Here is a 25,822-nt window from a genome sequence, read left to right on the forward strand (position 1 = left end):
GCCCACAACCTGGAAATATCAATAGGCAAAGAAAAAAATATAAACCCAAGAAAAGCTTGCTCTTTTTAGTCAATGGACCAAGAAAAGGATAGCCTAACAGGACAAAAACCTTTTAACAATACCTGCCTGTTCTCAAGGCAAAAACCATAAAAAAATGTCATGCTCTTCTTCCTCTACCACAACAGGCAAAAAAAAGTTCAATTCACTAAGAAGACATGACAATCTTAAATGTACAAGTACCAAACAACAGCGTTTCAAAGTTCTGGAAGCAAAATCCAACAGAACTGAAAGGAGAAATTGATAAATCTGTAATTATGATGGGCTACTTCAACATTTGTCTCTCAGTAATTGATAGAACCCCTAAGCAAAATGTCAGCAAGCGAATGGAGGTACCAAATGACTATACACTAATGGTATCCAACTGACAGCACAAAACAATAAAATACACATTCTTTATAAGCATGCATGGGACATTCATCAGGATAGACCATATCTTGGGTCATAAACCTTAATTCTAAAAGAACTGAAATAACAAAATATGTATGGAATCAAACTAGAAATGAGTAACAAAAAGGTAACAAGTAAATCTCCAAACACATGGAAATTAAAGAACATACTTCTAAATAATCCATAGATAAAAGAGGAAGTCTCAAGGAAAATTGAACTGAATGAAAATGAAAACACAACATATGCTTAGAGGAAAATTTATAGCACTAAATGTTTATATCAGAAAAGGATAAAAGTGTCAATAATCTCAGCTCCCACCTCAAGAAAAACCAAACATAAGGAAGACTTAATATAAGAGCAGAATCAATGAAATTATAAACAGAAAAACAATAGAAAAAAATTAAAAAGCTGTGGGGGTTTTTGTAAAATTAAAAAAAAAAAAAACGATGAACTTCTAACAAGACTGATAAAGGGAAAAAAGCGAGAATACTCAAATTACCAGTATCAAGAATGAAAAAAGAGATATCACTACAAACCTCATAGACATTAAAAGAATAGTAAGGAAATACTACAAACAGCCCTATGCACAGAAGTTGATCAGTTTAGATGAAATGGACCAATTCCTCAAAAACCAAAAATTACTAAAATTCACCCAAGATGAAGTATATAATCTGAATAGTTCTATAACTATCAAAGAAATTTGATTAATCATTAGATTTCCAAAATGTAATTATAGAAATACTAATAAATGAACCAAACCCACAGTACTAATACTTTTGTATTGGTTGAGAGTAGGAGTAACCCATTTTGCTTTTATTGTTATGTTCTGTGATGCTTTAAAGTATGGGAAGCCTGTAAAAAACTTTATAAATAAGACTTGTGATTTAATGGAATTCCTAAAAGACAGATTCAATTCATAAATTTTATTAATTTTGAAAATATTGTTTAAAAGTTCAGAATTTTTCCATCAATTTTTGTTTTAAAAAATGGACATTAGAAAAAATAAAAAGATTCATTAATGCAACTACACTCTTCAGAGAGATTTTGGTTCACACTGTATAAAACAGATTATTGATAAACTGGTCAGTTCTTTCAGTTTCATGTTTGAACAAATGTGGATCTCATTCTGCTAGTTCCTGGTTAGATAATGACTGCCAGGAAGCAAAACAAATAATCTGGCTTAATAAGTGAGGCACTATGCAAAACAGGACACAGAAGAATTGAATTAGGAATTTATTAAATTTAGATCTTATTACAAATTTCTTGTTGCCTTTAGAGAAAAAGTAAAACATAAATTCCTGTAAGAGGCCCTTGGCTTGGTTGCTAAGGTTAATAATTACAAATTATTTGGGGGCATACCTGCCTTTATTCGCTTTGATCAGAGAGTTTAAAGAAGCCCCGTTCTCTCTTATGTTGGAGGCCTGTGTCTGCTAGCTTTATAGCCTCAGAAAACTTCCTCAAATTTTGTAGGCAATAGGCCCTTTTTGGCTTCTGTAATCACTCTACTCACATTACCTTGCCACCGAAACTCATTTAATCAACCATCTCAGGTTTAATAAAACTCTATGTAAAATTATCTTACCATTAGAACTCTTTAAAGCCTATTCTGATTGAAGAATAACCTGTACGAAATTATTTTCTTCACTTAACTCCTAATATATATTACCCCCTTGATGGTTTTAGCATCCTCTAGTTCCACAAAACTATAGGCATAATGATTTGTTGTACATACCTAAATTTTATTCAGTTTCCTCTTAATAAACTACATTCAGGCACAGTAATTGACTACTGTTGCATTCTAGTTTCTTGAAGATAAATTTTCCAAAGACAGTGGTAAACTGTTTGAAGCCTTTATGGACTCTTCATTGGCTTTGACTCTGACAGCAATTGGCAGTAGACAAAAGTGCATGAGCTCAACTTATAGAGTCTCAGTTCTAAATGATACTGCTAAGTCTGTCTCTTAACATCTCTATAAAAATCAGGGTAAGCCAGGAACAGGATCCTAATAGACTTGAGTCTAAAACAATCTGGAATGGTAAGAAATATATCAGTGTTTCAACTCCTGCTCTTTATATGCAACTAATTTTAGATTAATTAATGTAAACTTTCCTGCCATAGCAAACAGCAGAGTAAGTTGTCTTCCCATGGTTTCTTTTATTATCATAAATCTATAGTGGCTCTAGGAGACAATGGTTCTTGTGTATGACAGCCTCCAGGTAAAAGGGTTCAACCTTAAAGAAGAGAATTGTCTTTTCTAAAATTCAGATGGCCAAGAATAATGTTGTAGTTATAAAACATGAGCTGTAAGTCAGCTGTATGAATCTAACCACATTTCTGAACCTCAGTTTCTCATCAGTAAAAGAAGGATAATGATACTTATGTCACCCTGTTTATTCATAAATCATACATTATATATAAAGTTCTTTCCACTGTGCTGGGCACATCGTAACTATTAACTCGGTATAGAAAAAAAATTAGTTCATTTACATGCAAGGGAATTTACATCCTAATGAACAAATCAGGAAGCCTTCTTGGACTAAAAATTATCTGTTTCCCTTTGGGCATTAATGTGTGTCAGTTAAGATTCAATCAGTGAAGCTTCTATTCTAAGTAACATAGAATAAAGGACTAGATCTTACTCACTGAGGATCTGGTGAAGATGCCTCAGCAGAGCCAGCAGTTGGGTAGAAAAACTGGACATGAATTTAGAGAGAACAAGACAGACTAGAACCCATGAGCACAAACCAGAACCCTGCCTCCAACTTCAGCAACAAAGCTGGTACCCTTCTCTATGGAGATTCACAGGCTCCTGGTCAGGTACTCAGAGGAGCTGAAGGAGGAGGTCTGGTGGGAGCTGGAGTTGCAGGCTGCTGCCCCTCACCAACAAGTCAAGCCAGCAGAAAAGTGACAATGTGTGGTGAGCTGCAGCAGTGATTGACAACCTACGCTGACCTTCAGAGCATAAGAGTTGGTGCTTCACTTGTATTCTCCAAGTTCATACAAATTTATGATGTAGCCTGCCGAAGTCCAGCTTCAGCAAGGGGTTGGGTACCCGAAAAGGGAGCGAGAGAGTCGGCGAAAATAACAAACACAGATGGAGACCTCAATGCATCAATATGCACGTTCTTTCTCTGCAGGCTGTCAGCGTGTTGCAGCTGGAGCCCCGTAGAGCATGAGACAATGCCTTTTATTTAGATTTTTCTCTGCAGGGGGGTTTGGGGTACTATTTTTATTGTATCAGCAAGCTTAAATCAATAGTCCAAAAAGCAGGGAGGAAACTTTTTTAGAGGTCAGCCAGTCCTTTCCTTTTGTCAGCATGTATCAGGTGATCAACTCGTGCCTCTTTTTCCTGGAATCAGGTTATAAGATCCGAACCATCTCTTCATTGTCTTGAAGTTATCTTGTGAGCTTTTTCTGTTAGCAAGCTGTGGTTAATATCCACCCTATTAACAGGGTGGCAGCTATTTTGTAGATAACCTATATCTATTCTTAAATGTAAATACAACTTTTCTAAAAGGAAAAATGTTAACGTTTCTGTGGCCCTGTAATCTTGATCTAAATGTTAAAGTGTCCTTGTGCACAGCACCATCCCTCACAAAACTTGGTGTACTCGCCTATTCTTCTAAAATCTAATTTTGCAGGTTTAATAATTTTACAGCATATATTTTTATCCCAACACCTGATTCTTAATGATTTATTTAAAACTGGACACCACCAAGTACAGGGAATTCTACGGTTTCATTCCCATATAATTAATTTATCCCAATCATATAATTTCTCATTAATACCAACCATTCTCTTGCCATTAATACAATCTCCAATAAATGATGTTTGCCAACTTAGATCATACTTTGGACCTCCCCTAGGGGGATACCAAATTTTTCCTTTCCCCATATTATATCCCATGTTACCATTTACCCAGATGGTGGGAAGAGGATGGGGACTTCTTTTATTTATTAATTTCTCTGGTAAAGGCAATTGCTCAGGATTAATCGTGACCGATGTTTTTGAAACATCCATTGGCATAATTAATTGACTCAAAAGGGACAATTTGGAACTGTTAAATCTTCCCGGATCTTTGGTGGGACTATCTAATTTTATGACAACAACTGTTTGTGTGTCATTTTCTGCTGTTTGTGTGTCATTATCTGTGTCTTTAGGAGACTCAGGAAACTGCCACGCTGACCAAAACATCAAAAGAGAAAGTAAAAGCAGTATCACTATGCCAAAGCAGAGATCCTTACAGCAAAAGCAAGTGCTTGTAGCTGTGGCACTGCCAGCACCTCTTCCTCTGGCGGCCTTGCCAACTCGGAGAGGGCAGCCCAAGCTATTCCTTTCAGGACTCTGCCATGGCGTGGACCGCGCCAGTAGCCAACCCTAACCTAGAACCATACAGAGAAGGGAATTCTGAGATACATAGTTCCTTCCAACTTAGCTAAGTTGATGAAATAGGAAACTACCACGCTGAGGTTTCCTTCTCTGTGGCCACTGTCAGTAAACCAGGTAAAGCCTCTTTTGAAAATTTCTCTAGCGACAGTATGTATAAGGTTCAATGGTAAAGTAAAAATTCTAAATTATTATAAATCTGGAGTGGGATCAAGAGTGTAGCCCACCTCTATGAAGGTATCATCACTACAACCTACTTATTTAATTTTCTAAAGCATATATTGGAAAATATAACTTCAAATTGTCTTTTATCTGTCTTCAATCAAAAGATGACTAATATAAGTAATAATTAGGGTGAAATGTCTAATTTATTTAAAATCACAGCTAGATAGGAAAAATAAGTTCTAGTGGTCTACATAAGTTCTGGTACTAGGCGTCTATAGTTAGCCATAATTTATCATATGTTCTCAAATGGCTGTCAAATGCTAGAATAGAGGAGCTTAAAAGCTGTCATCACAATGAAATGATAAAGTTCTGTGATGATGAAATGCTAATTACCCTGATTTGATCATCAGACATTATATACATGTATTTAAATATAACTCTGTGCCCCATAAATATGTACAATCAACATGTGTCAATTAAAAAATAAATAAATAGGGCTGGCCAGTTTAGCTCAGTTGGTTAGAGCACAGTGTTGTAACACCAACCTCAAGGGTTCAGATCCCCTTACTGGTCAGCTGCCGAAAAATAATAAATAAATAAGAGGTTCTCAATTAATAAAACATTACACAGTTCTTTTTCTTATTTTTATTTATTTACTTATTTTTATTTTACTGTATGTCCATCATCAGATGAGTGGATAAGGAAAATGTGGTATATGTACACAATGGAATACCACTCTCCTATAAAAAGAAAAAAAAGAAATACTATCATTTGCAGCAACATGGATGGACTTAGAGAAAATTATATTAAACAGTTCTTTGAAGAATTTCTTCACCTGCTCTAAGGAAGAATACCAGAAGGCTATATACCTAGACTATTGATGGAGTTTGGATGCGTTGTCCCCTCCAAAACTCATGTGGAAATTTGATCCCCAATGTGGCAGTGTTGGAAACTGATTGAGTTATGGGGGCAGATGCCTCATGAATGGATTAATGCTCTCCCTGGGGGAGAGGGGATTAATGAGTGAGTTCTCGCTTGATTAGTTACCGCGAGAGCTCATTGCTTAAAAAGACCCTGGCACCTTGTCTCTCTCTCTTGCTTCCTCTTTCCATGTGATCTGCTTGTACCCGCTGGCTGCCTGCCACTTTCCACCATAAGTAGAAGCAGCCTGAGGCCCATGCCAGACGCAGCTGTCCCAGAATTGGAAGCCAAATAAATCTTTCTTCTTTATAAATTACCCAGTCTCAGGTAATTCTATTACAGCAACACAAAATGGACTAAAGCAACTATGTTATCTTAGTCATTTTTTTAATCTCCTTCATTTAGTTGCATTTTAGCAACTTAAATTTTTGTCATATGGCTATCACAAGAAACAGCTATATGAAATCTACTTCTTCATTTGCTAAAAAATATTTTTGAATATTATATTTTTTACTCTTTTGTACCACCATATATATTTTGTTTGTTTCTGGTTTTTTTGTTTGTTTTTGTTTTGTTTGGGGGGGATTGGTGGGGGTGGTTAGCAGCTGGCCAGTAAGGGAATCCAAACCCTTGACCTTGGTGTTACCAGCACCATGTTCTCCCAAATGAGCTAACCGGCCAACCCTTCCACTCCCCATATATATTTTTATAACTGGGTGAAAGCTTTGGCTCCCTGTGATGACAATATATATAAGGTATCTGATATAGTGTCTGGCATTATGGTAGTGCACAAACAATGCATCCTTCTTCCAACCACACTCACCAGTGGGCTGAGAATAAGCAAAATGTATTCTAAGTACATTTGAAGCAACCAGTTCTGGAGAAATAACAGGAAACATCAGGCCCTCCAGAAATCTAATATTTCATATCTGAGCTCACATAAATTGCTTTCTCTTATGCAGTTTTCTCGTTTACAAGATGAACATAGCACTGCAGAGAGGACTATGGAAAATGCTATCTTAATTGACAGCATAGTGATGATTTGATTCCTGGTGCAAACACATAAGTTGAAAAAAAATCTTCCTATCAATTTTTTTTCCTTCTGTTAGATAAAACCAATTTTGCTTTTTTAGTCTTAAAAGCATGTCTTACTACATGTTTTGGTGTGGAAGAGAAGGAAGAGTATGATTTATCTACCTCAATTATTTTTTTTATAAAATGAATTACATATAGTCACTTCTAAAACTTTTTAAACTTAGCTATTATTTTTATCCAGTATTCTCTGTGAAAAATATTTCTGTTGAGAAAAAAAATCTGGATCAAGAAAATTCCACTGAAACTAGCAGATATAGAAACATTTGAAGGAGTTGTCTTGGAGAGCTTGTCTATTATGTAAGAGCAAAACTTTCAGAATAAGAGTTTGACATAAACATACACTTGGCCATAAAGATGTTTAGATAAAAGCCAGCATTCTTGAAACAAATTACACTGACACGGCAAGAATTCCATGATGAGAAAATATGTACATTATATCACAGTAACAAACCTAAAAATAAAGGTACACCAGACAAAGCTGTTTGGTTTCAGATTCTTTTCCAAATAAACCAGTAAGTCAATAGCCAGAAAAGTTTTTCAATAATTATGATTCAGTCACACCATTGCAGACAAAATCATCATACCATAATAGTGACTTCATTTGAGATTCTTAGGTTTCGTGCATTCTCTGTTAAAGGTGATTCTTTTTATATTTACTTATTTCTCTATTTCTTTTATGTATAATTTATTTCTTAGTCATAAAAGATGGGCAAGCCTACCCTGATTTCTCTGATATCCAGATGTCAACAGTTTCTGTCAAAAAGAAGTTTCAGGAGCAAGAGCTGCCCTACTTCTGCTTTTCACCTATTAGAACTTTCTGCCTCTGTCTCAAGTGCAAAATCTATGTTAATTGTATGTATCAATCTGGCAACCAAAAATATGGATAGCGATAGGTTATTTCCATACATGCTGGAGTTTAAACATAAACTAAGTGCTTTTCAGGGAATAATCTAGCATTTAGTGTTAGGACTGACACTGATTATAGGTATACATAACTCCTAAAACATCAATAACTAGATCTACATTGGTGACTAATTAGCCATTTTTTCCACTCATTTTTAAATGAGGATCATGTAAAGGTAGTACTCTATGAGACATTCTAAGAGCATTGGTCCAAATGCCTTATATTGAAGATAAGGAAATTGAGGTCATTAGTAGTTCAGTGACTTGACCACAGTCATAGAGCTAGAATATGGACTGGAATATGGAGAACTAGAAGTCAGGTGTCCTGATTCCTACTATAGTTTTGCTACATTAGTACTATTCATCCCATTCTTGCTGAAAAATAAACATTCTATCACTCCAGCTGGTGTGCTGAGAACAGACTGAAGGGGCTAGCAGTAAGTGTGGAAGAAGGGAGACAAGATAGGATCTGGTCAGTTCAAGTGAGAGATGAGAGTAGCTTAACCCCAGGTGCTAAAATGGAAATGGTGAGAAAGGGTTGGACTCTAGATCTATTTTGAAGGCATTAGACACGATGTGCTGAGAGATTGCTTATGGGATGCCATAACTCATAGTTCACACCTCAGTGTCCCACACACATAGGTGGTCAGTAACTATTTGATTCATTCTTTCAACAGATAATTGTCAGGTACTGTGCTAGGAGCTGAGTATGGAGTGGTGACCAAAGCAGATGGTTTCTACCTTCATAGAAACTAAGGCAGTAGGTAAAATCCACATCTTGAGAAAGTGAACCAAATAATTTCAAGGCATTGCATAATAATCAGGAGTATATCGGATGGAAAATTGCATAACATAATGAATCAGCTCCAAGAGATTCCTCCTGTGTAAAGAATTAGTGGAAAGGCACGCTTGCCTTATTTGGAGTCATGATTTCCTCATCAGTATCCACATAGGCTTTTTTAATTGCACTGAGTTCAATTAACACTGTTAATAGATTTAGAATAAAATGTGATTGCAGTCCCATCCTTATCTGCCTTGGTTGAGCCTTATAACCTTTCTGTACCTTAATTTCTATCTCATTTGCAAAATTAAGATGTTAATATGAGCCTTCCTCTCATGTGGATATTATAAGTGGTTGCCAAAAGTAAAATCCTGCAAATCTTTTTTTCTAACCCACAGAGCAATATAACTTACTAATTAAAATAAAATTGACAAGGCATGAAAATTAGAGATTGGTAGGATGTTACTACTTTGAATTTATCTTCATTAATATAAAAGTGTTATTTTTACTAACATCTTTCTGTTTTGTAGTATCTTTTCTTTCCACATAGCAGTTTTCTTGCATCACATGTCATGGGAGGTTTTCATAAATGGATGTCTTTGTGTCAGAAGTATTTTTTCTTATTTCCCACATTGTTACTATGACTATAGAATACTTGCTTGGGAGGCAGTAGTGCATATAGTAGTTAGGAGCACAGGTTTTGGGGTAGACAGACTTGGGTTTCAATTTTGACTCTGCCCCTACCTGTGTAGTCCTGAGCAAGTTGCTTATGCATGATGCTGTGTCTGAGTTTTCTCTTCCTTAAGATGGGGCTAACAATAGCCACTTTACAGATTTATTTTAAGGATTAAAATGGATAATTCATATAAAATGCCTAATACTATGCCTGACACATAATAAACCCTAAGTAAATGATAATTATTGTGATCTAAGAATGATAGTTCCTGTTTTCCAAGGGTGAAGATTCCTTTTAGCCTTCCCAAATGTTCACCAGCTAATCACTCCCCTTCTTTTTACCTTAGCACCACATAGAAAAAGGAGGACTCACCTTATGAGATCCTGCATAAGATTCCATTACCTCTTTCCTTCAGAATCTGATATGCATGACATTCTTATGATGAAACATTGACTCTGCCCAATCTAATTAGCTTGACTGACCTTCTCCAGATTCCTCCAAATTACTGCCTTTTTGTTCTTATTTGACTGCTAATTTATTAGTTTATATGTTAAAGGCATGCTTATTTTTAACTGAGTATGGAGCCATTTTCAATCAATAAAAATTCAAGTTAATTTTACTGACAGAATCCAGAGCTACCTCATCTCACTGTACTGAAAGACCTAGTGTGTGTGCAGTGCCACATCCCTTACACCACTCGACTCCAAGTTTTTCTTTCATGCACCAGAATGGGCAAGGCCACCACCAACAACAGCAAACTTGTTAAGTCCTATACTATTATTTCTTGTAAATGGAAGATTTCTTGACTTAATATCTAGTCTCACTAACATCTTACCCCACTTGCTCATATTTACACTTTTTTCTGCCTACATACAATAATTAGAAAGCGTGAGAAAATATTTTTATTTATGAAATATTTAAAATCTCAAAGGGTTTAGTTTATTTATTAAAAAATTAAATATGTGGAAGCAGCTATTGTTTATCCCAAGTGTTTCAAATTACTAAGCACCTTCTTTTCTTATGTATAAGAAACAAGCTATTTGTTTGACTAGTCACTGAAGAAATCTTGGAACTTTGCAGAAAATTATAGTAAGAGGAAGTTGCTATATTGCAACAAGAGAGTATTTTGATTGCAGATCTCTGCATAAGTGTGGCAATTTGCAACTTGAGAAGAATTTAATAGTAGCTGAGCTTTCAAAATGTAACACAGAAACTGTCATTTTCTTCTACAATTAAAATAAGTGCTTCTGGAAATTCAGGATAAGAATGACCCAAATTACCATCCCCCACACACTTCCCCATCCAAAATACGGGGGAATGGAGTTTGAACAAAACATCCGTGGACATATGAAAGACAAATGATCTGAAAAAGGGATATTTTATAGCCAGAGTACTATTGCATGCATCACCATGGATAAGAGGATTAACAATACTTTTATAATGGCCCTTTATTTTAGCACATTCTATTTTTATGGGTAGAATTATGATTTCAACACATCCATTCATAATTCATCATATAATTACTCGCATAAATATCTTTTGACACAGATTTAATGTACTTTTGCCAGCTGTATCTTGACTTTAAACTGTTAAATGCACTAAGACAATCTCAGTGCAAGCAATGCTAAAGAAGATTGGATAAAAGGAACTTTTTCTTATCTACCAAAAGGAATGGCCTATTAAAGAACAGAACTTTCAGTAATGTACTATAAATGTATTACTCAATAAAAGACATCTGGCTTCCCTGCCTCCCCCCCACCAACACCAAGACTTCTTCAGGTTAAATCAACCAGCTAATTAAAATTATATCCATGCTTTTCATTGATGGTTTGTTCAGCATTCATTCATGCAGCCGGTATTTATTGAGCACCTGCTCTGTGCTAGGCCCTGTTCTAGGCAGACGACAAAGCAGTGTATAAAACAGAATTCCCCTTCTTTAATAGACTTTATATTTGGAGGGAAGTCCAGGTAATAAATAAGAAATGTTAAGTACTTTAGATAATGCTAAGGAGAAAAATAAAGTAGGGAAGGAAAATAGAAAGTGTTGTGGGCAGTGGGGATAACAATTTTAGATAGGGAAGCCTGGGGAGAATTTACTAAAAAAGAAGCATTTGAGTAATAACCTGAAAGAGGTAAAGGAATGAGCCATGACAATTTCTGGGCAAAAACAGTTCAGACAGAGGGAACAGCAGGGGTAAAGGCCATGAGATGGGACTATACTTGGCAAGATCTAGGAACAGCAAGTGTAGCTGGAACAAAGTTAGCAAGGGCGACAGCAATAGGCAAATGTAGTGGGGGCCAGATCACATAGGGTCTCCAAGGTCATTGAAAGGATATAGGCATTTATTTAGAGTAAGATGAGAAGTGACTGTAAAGTTTTGCATATAGGAATCACACCATTCAAATCATAATTTAACAGGATCACTCTGGTTCTTGTGTTAAAATTAGAGGGGGTAAGAGCAGAGCAGGGAGAACAGTGAGGAGGCATTTCAATAATCCAGGTGAGAGATGACAATGGCTTGGACCTGGGTGGTGATAGTAGGTACAATGAGAAAATGTCATATTGTAAATGTATTTTGAAGACAGATCAGATATAACTTGCTGATGGATTGGCTTTGGCATGTAAGAGAAAGAAGAAGAGTTAAGGTTTAATTCAAGATTTTATACCTAAGCCACTAAGAGGAAAAAATTGAATTGCCTTTTACTGAGGTATAGAAAGCTAGAATACTATATTTGATTCTACAAACTCTGATCTTTAGTAACTTACAAATTCATATCACCAGGCAGGACTGTAAGTAAGATCAGAGTTTGTAGAACATTCTTAGAAAGTTTTTAAAAACTTTCACCTGAATGCTCACTGTAATAAACGTAAAATGCTAGTGAGGTCATGAGAAAGATTTTAATGAGTGATGGTTTAGGAAATAAGATAAAACTATGGTTTTTAAGGGAATTGGCTTTCAAAAATGCTTACAAAAGGAATCAATTTTGGGTGGTCAATAAGCTTATCCTTTAAATTCACATACACACACACACACACACACACATACACATACACACCCTTCTATACTCATACCCCCTCATAATCACCCTACCTCAAACACATCAAGTAAAACAAACAAAAAAGATAAGGTCATGGTAAAAAATGAGATCTGTCTCCAAGGACCAGAAGAAAGAACAGAAATGCTCCATGATAATTAGTAACTAAAGCCACATATCTGCTAGGCTCTGAGTCTAGAAAGAACTAGAGATGGCTGGGGGTCTTCTCTAATGAGTATTAGAGAAACAAATGGACCTCAGCTATGTCAGAAACTAGAGATTGACTCACTAGGTGAAATCAGCTAGGAAGGCAAGCAGACCTTCCTCACCCATGAGTAAGGAGGTTGAATAAAGATACAAGCACTGACCAGCGCTAAGACTTATATAAAGCTGAATTCCTGGGTGTCAATGGGGAGCAAAGACAGATGTATACTCAGAACTGTAGGCTAAGCTTCCCACTTGGACTGCATAGATGGGACAGCAACCCATGCCACCACTAAAAGGCCTGCCTAGTGTCTGAAGGCACCCAAGGAAAGGATGCAGAAAACAGCAAAACCTTTAGCCAGGGAAGGATGAGTGGAAAAATAATCTTCCTTTCAGAAAGAAACTTCTATTCAAACTAAAATTCCAAAGCATCTTTAAAAATTAATATTTTTAGTTCAATATTAATATCAATAGTTCATTGCTTTTTTAAAAAGGCAATGAACTAAACATGCTGGTGTTTCTTTCCTCACTAAATGCAAATTATGGGAAATTCACAATAGCCCTCAACAAAGATTTTGAAATAAAAACAGGAAGATCAAGAACAGTGGATATTCAAAAGATCCAATACCAACTAGATATACTGGAGATGTAAAATATAGCCAAACTGGTTACAATGAACAAATGACAGAGTATCTACAAATATCTTGAGAACAACAATAGATGCTCAATAAATTTGGAAGAGATCTTTTTGAATATGAGGCTATTTCAGGGTTCCCCAAGACCACCCACATGTTAAGTGATTTGCTAGATGAACTCATAAAATTCAACATATAGTTGCAGTCATGGCTAAGATTTATTGTGGCACAGCAAGGATATACAGCCAAATCAGTAAGGAAAAGAGACACCTGTGGAATCTGGAGAAATCCATGTACAGACTTCCTGTGCTCTCTCCCTCCTATGACAGGTCACACAGAGCACACTCTCCCCCAGTAGCAAAAATGCAGTCACATATGTGCAAGGTTTCTGCCTAGGGAAATTCATTAGAGACTCAGCACCCAAGGACTTTATTGAATTGGTCACATAGGCATCTTCTGCCTAGCAACTACCAAAATTCCACACTCTCAGAAGGAAAGCAGATATTCAGTGCCACAGGTGGGCAAAACAGTCTTATCATTTAGGGAAGCTTTATATCAGTATAGGGAACTGTTTACCAGCCAGCTTCCCAGATGCCAACTAAGGGCCAACCCTGCAAGTAGGTCCTTCTTAGTTAGCAGCCTTAGGCCTGCAATGTTAACTCTTTTCTTTTTTTTTTTTTTTTTTTTTTTTTTTTTTTTTTTTTTTTTTTTCGTGTCTGGCAACGGATCGCAACCCTCAGTGTCGCGCCCGTACCGGACCGGGACCGGCAACGGGATCGCAACCCTCGGTGTTGTGCCCACACCTCGCTCAGCCAGTGAGCGGGAACCGGTCTTTATGTGGGATCCGAACCCTCGGCGGGAGTGCCGCCGCGCTCCCAAGCGGCGCACTGTAGCAGTGCGCCACCGGGCTGGCCCCTTAACTCTTTTCTACACAGAGACCTAACTGTATAGTTTAAATGTTTTTTCCCATTATCTTCAAAAGCATATAATTAAATTTACTTTTTCATTTTAGAAAATGTCAAGTCACTAGGAAAAATAATGAAATCTCTCTTAAGAGAACTCTATTGTAATATTTGCAATATTTACAAAAGACATCTAAGGCTTTGCCTCTTTGAATGATGGATAAATCTGTATTGAGTACCTAGGAGTTCTCAGGTTTCAACAATATGTACACCGATTATACTCTGCAATCATTATCTTTATGAAAATATAGAGGAAGAAAAGGTAATCTTGTTAAAAAGAAAACCTGGAGAGCATAAAATGTAGTTTTGTGTAGATTGTTAAGTAGACCTTCAGGTTCTAAGGAATAGAATGTGAAAAGCATAGGATACATTATATAACCCAATTCTTTCAAGCTGCCTGTTATCCACGTAGCTTCCTAAAAACAAACCACCCCCATCTTTGTCATTTTTCAAAATAATGAGCTGTAAAACTATAATGATTACTTGTGGAAACACAAAAGAGAAAAAACCCAATCAGTAATTTTACAGCCAAACAATTTAGGGGAAATAACTATATGCAAATGAACTATACTTAAGCACACTGAGTTGCTATTTGAGTTATTATTTTGAAGCAAAGTGCACTCAAGAAAATCAACACAGCATAATGAGTTTTATCTTTTCTGCTTTCTCTCAAAAATTGATTGTGAATTTCTATAGCCACAGATGCTGCAAAGTTTGGTATATATATATATGTATACATGCACACGTAACACATGCGTACATATTTATATTGCTTTGACACTTAGGTGATTATTTCTGGTTTACACTGTACGCCAGCAAATTATGTGATCCTTATCTTTAGGACTGGCATGTACCTGTAACATTATATTCACTAGACTTATGTACATCATATACAGAAAAAGAAAATTATTATATAAGAATGTTATTTTTTGAGTAGATACTAAATAATAGTGTCACGAAATATGAATTTATTGTATAAGACCAATACCAGCAAATTTTTTGTAAACAAAATCCAGTTGCCTCCTTACAGCTAAATCTTTGTAACGAGAAACGATCTGTTACCTAAAATTCATTTTAAAGGAATATCTGTAAGTTAAAAGCACACATGCTGTCTGTTTCCTCTTACTAGCTAATTATATGAACATAAGTAATCTTACTACACCAGTGAACGATCTGGCTTAGTAGATTTTCTGAGTGGAGCCAGTGAGCTATAGTCATTAACTGAAAGCTAGACCAGTCAGTACAGCTGTAGGGTTTTCTTCAGACATAGTAAGATGTTCAGGTACTTAGCATGGAGTAAACAGGTAGGTGGTTTTAACCGGGATGGTTGTTTAGCTAGGCGGGTATGATGCAGGGAGTGTGGTTCAAGGAAATGATTATAGCAATTTCTCATGGGAACCAAGTGGAAGGAGAGAACTACAGGCACATGGGGGTGGTAAGGTCAATGAATTGGATGCCTCAATAAAGATTTTTTTAAAAATTGAAAGAACGGGGGTATTAGACTACGTGAACCATAGGTATTAGAGGCAGTGTCTGGAGTGTGCTTAAGATATCAAACATATGTCATGGGAGTGGGTAGCTGAGGAGTGGGGGAGGTAAAGATCACTGGAAATAAGAGACTGAGGGGACAAGGTGTTGACATCATCTACACAAAGATTAGTCACCAATAATAGTGACATAAGTAGGTATGAGAAGAAAATATGGATTCAAGTGCTGAAATATTTAGGAACTAAAGGGGTAGGAGATCAGTAGGTGATGGTAGCTTACATAATAGAATGAACTTTAAGGGAACAAGGGATAATCATGTTTGCCTGTCTATTTCATATGATTTTTGTGAGAATCAAATGAGACATTGTCTGAGAGAAAGCACAATAAGCCCCTAAAGAGGTGCAAAGTAGTGTGTGTGTATGTGTATAAGAGCCCTTAGTTTCACTTAGTTTTCTGCCTACAAAATTAGGGTAAAGACAATAAATATCCTCTCTTGCCTCAGTGGATTAGTAAGTTAAGTGACATGATACGTGTGAATTTGTTTTGAGGGTTTGGAAAAAGAAAGTACTTTCTCTGACCAGAGTTTAGAGTCGTCATTTAGCTCCTAAGAGTTCTATGTAGCATGCTGGTGCTCCGGATTGCACCCTGAGTATCAGATAACATTCTTCCCTATCTTTGATTTCAGACATTTCAGCAGTCCTCTCTGCAGCACAAATCAAAGAAGAAAAATAAAGGTAAGAAAAAGAAATGAAACCTTTACCTGATTAATTTGCACTGTGATAATCACCAGCGCACTTCACCCATCCTCTCTTGCCTGAGCCCAGTGTGGTTTGAAAGAGCACAATCCCCTAGTGCAAGAGCTGCCAAGACCAGCTTCTCCTTTAGTTCAGTTACAATACAAGGTGCCTTTTACAACAAATGTTCTCAACAAGTTTTGAGACTGGGATTACACTTTTCTAATTAAATTGTGTTTCACTTATGTGGGAGGAAACGTATTAAAGATTTTCATATTTTCCTATTCTAATACAATGTGAAAATTGATTTTTTTGACTCAATACAATTTTTTTTATTTTTTTTTCTTCCAAATTTTATTTCATTTTGTCAATATACAATGTGGTTGATTATTGTGGCCAATTACTGAAACCTCCCTCCCTCTTCCCTCTCCCCCCTCCCTCCCAACAATGTCCTTTCTGTTTGCTTGTCATATCAACTTCAAGGAATTGTAATTGTTATGTCTTCTTCCCTACCTCCACCCGGTTTTGTGTATTTATTTATTTTTAGCTCTCACAAATAAGTGAGAACATGTGATATTTCTCTTTCCGTGCCTGACTTGTTTCACTTAATAAAATTCTCTCTAGGTCCATCTAAGTCATTGCAAATGGCAGTATTTCATTCTTTTTTATAGCTGAGTAGTATTCCATTGTGTAGATATGCCATATTTTCCGTATCCACTCATCTGATGATGGACATTTGGGCTGGTTCCAATTTTAAGGTTGTTAAGTATCCAAACTTATTTTAGGGATCTATAGTTTAATCATCTGCTTCATACATTTTTTTTTTTAAAGATGACTAGTAAGGGGATCTTAACCCTTGACTTGGTGTTGTCAGCACCATGCTCTCCCAAATGAGCTAACCAGCCATCCCTATATAGGGATCTGAACCTGTGGCCTTGGTGTTATCAGCACCACGCTCTCCCAAGTGAGCCACGGGCCAGCCCTACCTCATACATTTTTAAAGAGCATTGTCACTCACTGTTATCTTTAGGTCCTATTGCAGGCAAGAGCAAAAGACGAATTTCTTGCAAAGATCTTGGCCGTGGTGACTGTGAAGGTTGGCTTTGGAAAAAGAAAGATGCGAAGAGTTATTTTTCACAGAAATGGAAGAAATATTGGTTTGTCCTAAAGGATGCATCCCTATATTGGTATATTAATGAGGAGGTAAGACAAAGCACATTTTCTCTTCCATTCTCTATCTTTAAGCAAAAGAATCAACATTTTGAGGCATATTTTAAAATTACATAATCACCTTAGGGCCAATTCAGGTGACTTCTGCTAGTTATTTTTCAATCTGCCCTCTTAAAATGATTGCATTTTGGAGTTCTAAAGATATGGTTGTCTTAATTATTCTAATGTAGCAATATATCTAAAACAAAGATAAAGTATAGTAGAATTTTCTATATCTAACTAAAAATAGCAAGCTCATTCAAGCTCTATGAAAAGGATTATACATGAAAATTTGATATAGATTTTTAAATGTCTAGCTTTTGTTCACAGTTTTACATTTTTTTGTTAGTTTTTTTTTAGGAGGAAACCCTTTAATAATTTAAGTAAATTAATACCATTTAAATTTATTTCAGTTTTTCTTAAAAAATGAACTAGTAGACTAGTTTGGAAAATCTGCAAGTATTCATTTCACTTGGCCCAATTGGGGCCAAATGTATATAATACATTTAATTGTACTTATGATTTCCTGGGGTTTTTTTTAGTACAACAGATTTATATCTAGAGTATCATACAATGTATTACATATCTCAACAGATGTGCCAAAAGTATACCTTATTCATTGATGTTCTCTTAACTATATATTTGCTTTGATTCCTTTGCTGTAGTCATCTGTCAATTCACTTTATTAGTTTTTTCTAACAATGACTTCTACTATTACTTTATTTTATCAAAATACATACATGGTTTAATGTAGTGCGCTGGCTGAATAGTCTTATACAAATACTATTATGTTAAGACATTTATCAATTTTCATTTGAAGATTAATTACTGAAATATAGTGTAACAATATTATTATGCCTATGACTATATAACATACAGTATCTAGAGAATTTTTATTTTCCCTAGACAGGCTGTTATGTTATATTATGGTTAGAGAGTAGATACAGGAATTGCACCACCTGACTTACTGTGCCTCAGTTTTCTTATCTGCAAAATGGGAGTAACAATAGTGTTTATCTCACTGGGCTATCACGTGGATGAAATGAATCAATGCATGTAAAGCCCACTTAGAACAGTGCTCAGTACATACTAAGTGTTCATTAAAATATTCTATTAGTAATATTTTCCAAATGGACCTCATTTCTTTCAATAAAATCTTGACTTAATATTTTGCTATTTAACAGAAATATCTATATTACCTATGTAAAAGGATTAGGTGGTTTTCTGTACTTTTGGTATTTTTTGTGGCAATCACACAACTATCTAAAATATTCTCTATTTCACTGAATGTGTCTTATTTTAGATATAGAAAACAAACCATAATTTTACCTACGTTTTTATTTAATGGATATATATTCAATACTTTTTATATGCCAATCAACTATTATCCAGATATAATATTTTTATGTTTCTCTTTATTATAAGATTACTTATAGATTTGTCTGCTATATACTAGATTATATTCTACCTTTCAAAATTTAAGTAAAAAACTGTGACCCCTTTTTATTCAATCAGCAAATTACTGTTAGCGTCTTAGCCTTGTGAGAGATGAGTGAATAATTCCATAGAATACATTGCAAGAAATACCTTAGCGTGATTTTGTTTTTAGTGGAAATGTAAAAGTCCCTAATCGCATTAATATGAGGAGATGATAACTACCCCCAAAATTTTAAAATCACTCAAAATTTTAAATTTTTAATTTAAGGACATCAAGAGTAACAAAACATAGAAATCAAAGTTGAGAAAACGATTTGTAAATATTGTTAACTCCAAGACTGGAAAGAAAAATATTCAAATATTTAAAAAGTTTAACACTGCTCCTTTTTTTATAACACACACATTTTAATCACTATTAGTAGCTTCAAATTTTTGAGTTTTACATAGAAACTTAGCATTGAAAGAAATCATACACACACATTCTATCTCTCTTTCTCTCTCTCTCTCTCTCTCTCTCTCTCTAAGAATTCAGAATCTATTTTTTCTTTGAGATAGTGGGTAGGGTATAATCTCACTTGAACTTGATGTATAAGGAGCTACGGACTAGTATAGAACAGATAAGATAAAAGTCCGAGGAGCATGGTCATGAGCAAAAGGGACACAATATTTGAAGGGTTTAGCCAAAGATAGCCTTAGCTTAGTTGGGTTAATTTATGTCTAACATAAGATTTTGGATAAATCTGCTGTCTTGTTTTTCCACCCAGCATTAGAGAGAGGAGGATTTTATTCATTTTATTCAATTTTCCAGATGAAAATGACCTTTATATAAATAGCATGTACCCCAAGCCAGATATTTGAAGATCAAGTTGACCTATTTCATTTGTACACTTTTGAAGACACAACATAACTGTGATATAACTTTTAAAAAAATTAATTCAGGTTTGCAGAAAGGAAATTGAATCAGTAAACATCCCTATATTATACATCTGAACATTAAGAATAATAGAAAATTGTGAATTGTCAGTGTGGCGATTCTGATCAGAAAATTACTTATAAAACATGTTTCACTTTGAGAATTAAAGAATTTTCTATCCTCACTTTTATTTTTAAAGTGCGTTGCATATTTTAATTTGTATTATTATATGTTCAAAATGTATTTTCAGTTTATAGACTATAACAGGTAAGAATGGAATTCCAATCTCTAAAATGTTAATTTAAGGAATTTAATGAACAGATTTATTAATATAGATATTGAAGTCATAGTTATACAGTATTGTTAGCTTCCAACCTTTGTGAATAATAGCCTAAACAGAGTGTTGCCTCTTTAGGATGAAAAAGCAGAAGGATTCATCAGTCTGCCTGAATTTAAAATTGATAGAGCCAGTGAATGCCGCAAGAAATAGTAAGTTGATTTTATTTGGGGAGAGGGAGAAAAGGGAAAGGGCTGTTTGTTTGTTTGTTTGTTTGTTTGTTTAATTCCATCTTTTAAGGTATGGGTTTCTTGTCTAATGCTTTCAAATTGAGGTAATAAGAAAGCAGTTTTATGGGCGGAAAATTGAATTTTTTACTGATTTATGTCATCATGGTTAGAAGCATTATATATGTGAACTCAGGTTAGATGTTCAGGTAATTTTACCCATAAAAATTGTTTGGTTCGAACTTATTTCCCAATTTGTAATAAAATAAATGTACTTTGTTTCCTTTTGCAGTGCATTCAAAGCCTGTCATCCTAAAATCAAAAGCTTTTATTTTGCTGCTGAACATCTTGATGATATGAACAGGTAAAGTATTACTTGAATTTCAAAGTACTTAGAGAGTCAGTAAGGCCTCGAATTCTAAGTTTTCTACAGTAATGCTTAGAGAATAATGTCACTGAAGTTTCTAAATCAATCAGTTTAAAATAAATTGGGCCCAGCTATAGCTCTATGCGGCCATACCTAATTTTAATGAACCACGTCTAAAAAGTCAAAATAAACTCATTGACTATTTTTCAAGTTTACCAAAAAGGTGCTAGAATGCATTATATAGGCTAAAAATAAAATCCATCTTAAAAAGAGATTTTTTTAAAGTTTATTTCAAGAATATGCCTTAAAATTTATTCCCAGATGGGGGAAAAAAGATTTCCACAGAAAAACTGACTTTTTCAAGTACTGAGTATTTTTGACAAAATATCCATCTCAATAATTTGGGTCTAAGAAAACTTAGTATTTCTTTCTGTCACCTTTCATCTATCCCTGGACAGGACCAGATGGGTCTGTGGTTACTCCGTGGCTCAGGGAAAATCTATAATATAAATATATAATTTTATTTCTTTTCCCCTCTCTGTTTTCTAAAATTGTAGTATTAGATTTGATTCCAAATTTTCCCCTTTCTATAACCAGCAGCAAGTGCATATTACATATATAACCTGCCTACAGTTAGGGAGAGACAGCATAGCTTAGTGGTCAGGAGCATGGACTTTGAAACTAGGCTGTCTAAATCCCAGCTCTAATACTTACTAGTTGTGTGATCTTGGAGAAAGAATGAGACCTCTTCATGCCTTTTATTGTTCAGTCTATACAACAGATGGACGGGAATAATAACCATCCTAATCCCAGCTCTATCACCTCCTAGCTATGCGACCTTGGGCAATAAACTTAACCTCTCTATGCCAGGTTATTGACCATTTTATAAAGTGGGAATAATAACCATCCCTATCAGTAGAACTTTTGTGAGGAGTAAATAAGCACACATAAAAGGCTTAGAACAGTGCCTGCTAAATTGTAAGTGATATATAAGTGTTCACTATCAATATATATTTGTATATATTTTGTGCTCTTACCACATTTACCTTTCCTTGTGTGTCTCTTAAAGAAAAATAGCATCCAGTTGTTTTTAAGCACAAAATTGTATAGCTTCATAAATGTTCTTGAACACACTAAATGAACACTTAATGTGCTTTTATAAATAATCTTGTTCTTTAACACTTGGCAGTGCAAGCATGGTTTTCCAAAGCAAGGATATGAATACAAGGAAATGACAAAGAAAGAGGGTGTTGAGAACACTTGATTAAATCTTTTATTATTAATAAGGGAACTGAGCCTTTCATGTAGTTTCTATAATCTTCACTTGATTTGTATAGCTTATCTTGAAATTTCACACTAGGCAATTGGAATTTGGAGAGCCTTTTCTCCTTGTTCTCAAAACCAAAATGTTTATTCACAGGCACATGGAGCGGGGTGTGATGCTCTATTTTGTGTTTTAATTATTTTATTATTCTACTGTTCTAGTTACTCACGATCCATTTTACCACGTTAAGCTCAATACCTCAGGAATAAATACGAAGGATTTATATCATGACCAAATCGAAAATAAGTGGTATACATGAGCATATCTTGTCTTACAAGATGGATGCGCTAGAACCCAGTCACTTCCCTCTAAGAATTAACATAATTTAGTCATTCATAATACATGCTAATTAGGATCTTTTTAAACTTAGAAATTGCCTGTTTAAAAATGCATTTTTGTGAACCAAAAGAAGCCCTTATTGGCCTCCATTCCCCACCCAATATTAGCAATAGCATCAAGAAAATGCTGATGTCACTACTCTTCCCTAATAGTCCTGTGGCTGTATCTGGTTCCAGATATCACAGAAGCTGCTAAACCATACCCATGTGGTTCATTTTGTTGCTTTTTCTAAGCAGTGGGTCAAAGAAAAAAAAATGAATCTGATCAAAAATGTCATGTCCACATCATACTTTTTTTTTTTTTTTTTTTTGGCTGGCTGGTGTGGGGATCTGAACCCTTGACCTTGGTGTTATAACACCGTGGTCTAACCAGCTGAGCTACCTGGCCAGCCCTCCGCTTCATACTTTTAAGAGTATTGTTTCATGTAAGGCTTGCCATAGTACACTACAACTTTCTGAATTAAATTGTCCTAGAGTACTGAATGGTTAAATTTAACTACAGTGGATTTTTATCATTTTGCTTTCTTTTTTAATAATCCTATTCCTAATGTCTACTTTAAATAGGCAGATTTTTTTAAATTACTTGCTAATAAAAGGAGGGGAAGAGTCACTGTTAAAATTATTCATAGAGGATTAGTGATAGGGAGAGACACCCACCTACAGCTTTGTTCCATCACCTGATTGTTACATAACAGCAAGATGATCTGGGTGGTGTTGTGTTCTACATGTAATCTTAAAGGCATGTGCCTAAATCTTTAAGAGATTATATATTTATAAAAAATTATAATTATAGTAAATATATGCTTTATCTGATCATTTCATAATATTTTAAGCATCATCATAACTACTTTTTATGAACATACACCATGGTACAGAGAAATATATTTTTCTTTTCTGTATTTAAAAAATATATAATGCCAGTGGTGACAGAACCTAGTAACTGCAGTTAAAAAGTAATCTCTAAATTAAATTTTCTTCTATAAAATTTGAACATATACACACATGTACATACATATACCCAAAGATATGTGTGTATATATACACATACATCTAATACTAAAATATCACCTTCTATTTTTGAGCAGCTATAAGTTCGATTGTGAGGTAATTTGCAAAAACACTTCTGAGCACCCATTACCATCCATCTGTTCCCTCAGAAATGAACACTGAAACATTAAAAAAAGATTTTTTTTTCTGGTCTGTGAGAAATCTGTGGGGAAAAACAAAACATATTTCTCAAGTATTGAGACCTATTTACTGAATTTATTTGGCCTATACAATCCTTACCATGTCAGTACATATGTCTTTGTAATTATGAGGACTCATCAATTTCTATTTGGTAAGTATTATTTATGTATTTTTCTCATGGTTCTTACTCTTATTTCCCTCTCAATATATTATTCTGTGTTCGTTATGGACATCTCATTAGAATGTTCACTGTAGGCCCAATATCCCCTTACCTATATTTTCTTGTTTTAAAGCATTAATGATATGGTAAGGTACTGAATTTAGACCTAATATTAAGAATTTTTCTATTAATATATTGGAAAGATTGTAAATTCAATACTTGAACCTCTCACCACCTTACCTAAAATAGCCTCCCCTCATCCTCAGCACCTTTGACATTTGAACTTTTTACCTTGCTTTGTTTGTTTGTTTAATTGTCTGTCTCCCTCACGAAGATATCGGCATCATGAAGGCAGGCACTTTGTTTTGTTTACCTCTGTATCTCCAGTGCCTAGAACAGTACCTGGCACATACAGCCTCTCAATAAATATTCCTTGAATCAGTTAGTGCATACATGTCTGCTTTTGTATAGCCTAAAAATACCAAATCATTACTATAGCAAGTATATTAATAATTATCTTCTAGCTGAAGCATTAAGGACAAGTTTATCCAAGACAGCACCAAAAATTGTATAGTATTTAGCCTTTTGTGGCTGTATACAGTGGCCTAAGTATACTACAGTTTCTAAAGAGTTTTTATCAGGAGCAGGATTTTTCTTCCTAAAACTAGTTTAAACTTTCAATTTTCTTATGAAATATAGCAATTCCAGAGTTCATTGAACGATTTATTTCTGTACCCTAAACCATAGCTCATTGTTTGGCACATAGCAGGCACTAAAATGTTGTTGAATTGAAAAATTGAGGAAGCCTTTTTTTAGTATACTAATTCATCTCATAAGGAACCTATTGTTCTTTAGACCTCTGATAAAATAAAATTTCAGTGATTTTTTTTAAAAGTAGTAAATACAAGGCACTGGATTAAAATTGAATGATAATTTTCCTTTAGTAGTATTATCATTATTCTCCCTCCAAAAGCACCAGGCCAGTCTTTCCTAGGTAAGATTTGCCTTATAGTACAAATTCAACCCCTTTCTCACTACAAGTGAACTATACATTTTAATATTGACCTTTTAGTAATGATTAGAGTCATTTTTAAAAGATTATTTCTCATGAAGTTGACTTCTCTCAAGTTATAGTTTATAATTTTGGGGAGTGTGTGTATATACCATGCTACTCAATTTATTCGATTAATCTTTGTTTTATTCTATTTCTACTCCAGTCTCTTCTTTACTTCCCAAACATACTTGAGGTGATAATTACATTGTAGTTTTGCCAAAATAAAGTTGGGCTTTAAGTGACTTATTCTTAAAATTAAAGCTTTAATTTCCATCGATGTGATTTTGTCTATTAGACATGCAACTTTCCTTCCTTTTCAAGATATTCTAAGCATCTGATGCACAGTTAACACCACTTGGCATAAATGATGAAATATATGAGTCACTTCAAAGAATGTCATCTTTTACTTTAACAGGAGAGATAAAATCTTAGGAGAAAAAGTTCTCAAACACAAGTTTTTCATAAAAATATATCTAGATCAGATAATTCCACAATTTAATGTTAACTATACTAGCAATTCCAAACTTAGCCAAGCTAATGTGGAAGGTGGGTTCTTCTTCATCTTCTTATTTGGGAAAGTATACGGATTATTGCTTAGGATTGACGAATGGGAGATTGTCACCTTGTTTAAAGATTTTGTGATTTGATAATCTGATGCAATGTAAATACTTGGAATAATAAACACACGGAAGGCCCTGGTGGGACAAAAGAAAGAGATTGAAACAGTACTTTGTTTCAGGTATTTTCTACATTGGCAATAGCAGCACTACTGAAAAAGGAAAGAACTAAGATTCATTTTTTAACTTACTATTGTTCATTAAAATACATTTTCAGGCTCTAAACAGAGGTTAAAATTGTATATGTTTGCTGTGTCTTTGAAAAATCTAATACCCTT

At 34.8% G+C, this 25,822-nt stretch overlaps 1 protein-coding gene across 1 annotated transcript in view; it reads left to right on the forward strand.

Annotated features, from left to right (window-relative positions):
• Positions 1 to 25,822, forward strand: part of CNKSR2 (connector enhancer of kinase suppressor of Ras 2) — a 155,077-nt gene that overhangs the window by 73,624 nt on the left and 55,631 nt on the right. Inside the window, exons 10-13 of the mRNA XM_008588624.1 lie at positions 16,385 to 16,433; positions 17,464 to 17,636; positions 20,408 to 20,481; positions 20,789 to 20,860. Coding sequence (XP_008586846.1) covers positions 16,385 to 16,433; positions 17,464 to 17,636; positions 20,408 to 20,481; positions 20,789 to 20,860 — 368 coding nt within the window. The remainder of the gene's footprint in view (positions 1 to 16,384; positions 16,434 to 17,463; positions 17,637 to 20,407; positions 20,482 to 20,788; positions 20,861 to 25,822) is intronic.

The sequence above is a fragment of the Galeopterus variegatus genome, unplaced genomic scaffold (assembly GCF_000696425.1).
Source record: "Galeopterus variegatus unplaced genomic scaffold, G_variegatus-3.0.2 Scaffold4928, whole genome shotgun sequence".
Taxonomy (NCBI): domain Eukaryota; kingdom Metazoa; phylum Chordata; class Mammalia; order Dermoptera; family Cynocephalidae; genus Galeopterus; species Galeopterus variegatus.